The sequence below is a fragment of the Sinocyclocheilus grahami genome, unplaced genomic scaffold (genome assembly GCF_001515645.1).
Source record: "Sinocyclocheilus grahami isolate Dianchi unplaced genomic scaffold, SAMN03320097.WGS_v1.1 scaffold4932.1, whole genome shotgun sequence".
NCBI lineage: Eukaryota > Metazoa > Chordata > Actinopteri > Cypriniformes > Cyprinidae > Sinocyclocheilus > Sinocyclocheilus grahami.
Window position 1 is genome coordinate 9743 of NW_015509761.1, and position 1158 is coordinate 10900.

The window sequence follows — 1158 nt, forward strand, 5'->3', positions numbered from 1 at the left end:
AAGAAACATTTCTTATTATGTTGCAAACAGTTGTGCTGCTTCATAGTTTTGTGGAAACCGTGATAGATTTTGTCAGGATTCTTTGATGAATTAAAAATATATATTTTTTAATCTTTTGTATCATTATAAATGTCTCCACTGTCCCTTTTGATCCATTTAATGTGTCTTTGCCAAATAGAAGTCTTAATTTCTTTCAACAAAAAAAAATAAAAATACACACAGTACACACAGTTATATGAACTACATAGATGTTACGCTGTCAAATGCATGACAATTTTCATAGACAAACTTTTTAAGATTGCATTACCTTTAAAGGTTGCATGAGAATCAACATGAAAAAAAAAAAAAAAGATACAGGCAACAGTTAAATGCTGGTACTCACATGGCCAAAGAATAGAAACGGAAGGAGGAATGTAAGCCCTCTCCACATCCACGACTGAAAGCCCTCTGTAAGAGTAACATGAGAGGTCAGTCTGGGGTCTGCAGCATCTAACAGCTGCAGCGTGAAACGATGACATTATCCAGATCAACATTTCTCCCAGGATTCAAATCAGTCACAATTCTTACCCACAGTCAGGTCCAGCTGGTTTCTTTCCCCCAGAGCCCGTAACCGATACAAGCAGCCGCTCTGATAATAATACTGAAGAAACTGCACACAACCTGCCAGAGAAACATAAACCATCAACATTAAACATTCTAACAACAAACAAAAGACACATAAAAACCCACAGAGAGCAGTTAATAGATTATACTCACTCTGATAGATGGAGAAAGCCAGGAACTGACTTCTGAACATCTGATACATTGGACCTTCTGGCCTTAAAAAACAGAAACAGAGAGTGGTGATGAAATAGAAGCCGGTGATGGGAAAAAATGAATGCGTTATATAATTTGTGGCCTAAACACTTACCATGTCAACATAACACCTGATAAAAAGGTTGAGACGTAGTGATGTGACACCCACCAACCTTTAATTCTAGTAAGAAATAATAAATCAATACAACGTAAATCATAATCATGCTTCATAATACACTAAACAAAATTACATACTGAATAAATAGATAAAATACATCAAAATAAACAAAAACAACCAAATAAATTAACAAAATCACAGCCAAACAAACAAACAAGATAAAATACCACAGCCAAATAAATAAA

At 34.8% G+C, this 1158-nt stretch overlaps 1 protein-coding gene across 1 annotated transcript in view; it reads right to left on the reverse strand.

The window, feature by feature from the left end:
- The window catches only part of LOC107577032 (transmembrane protein 120B-like), a gene marked incomplete at its 5' end in the record, with an annotated part of 5110 nt that overhangs the window by 807 nt on the left and 3145 nt on the right, over nucleotides 1-1158 (reverse strand). The window contains 4 exons of the mRNA XM_016263153.1: nucleotides 383-447; nucleotides 568-660; nucleotides 757-818; nucleotides 911-1032. Of these exons, the coding sequence (XP_016118639.1) occupies nucleotides 383-447; nucleotides 568-660; nucleotides 757-818; nucleotides 911-1032 (342 nt within the window). The remainder of the gene's footprint in view (nucleotides 1-382; nucleotides 448-567; nucleotides 661-756; nucleotides 819-910; nucleotides 1033-1158) is intronic.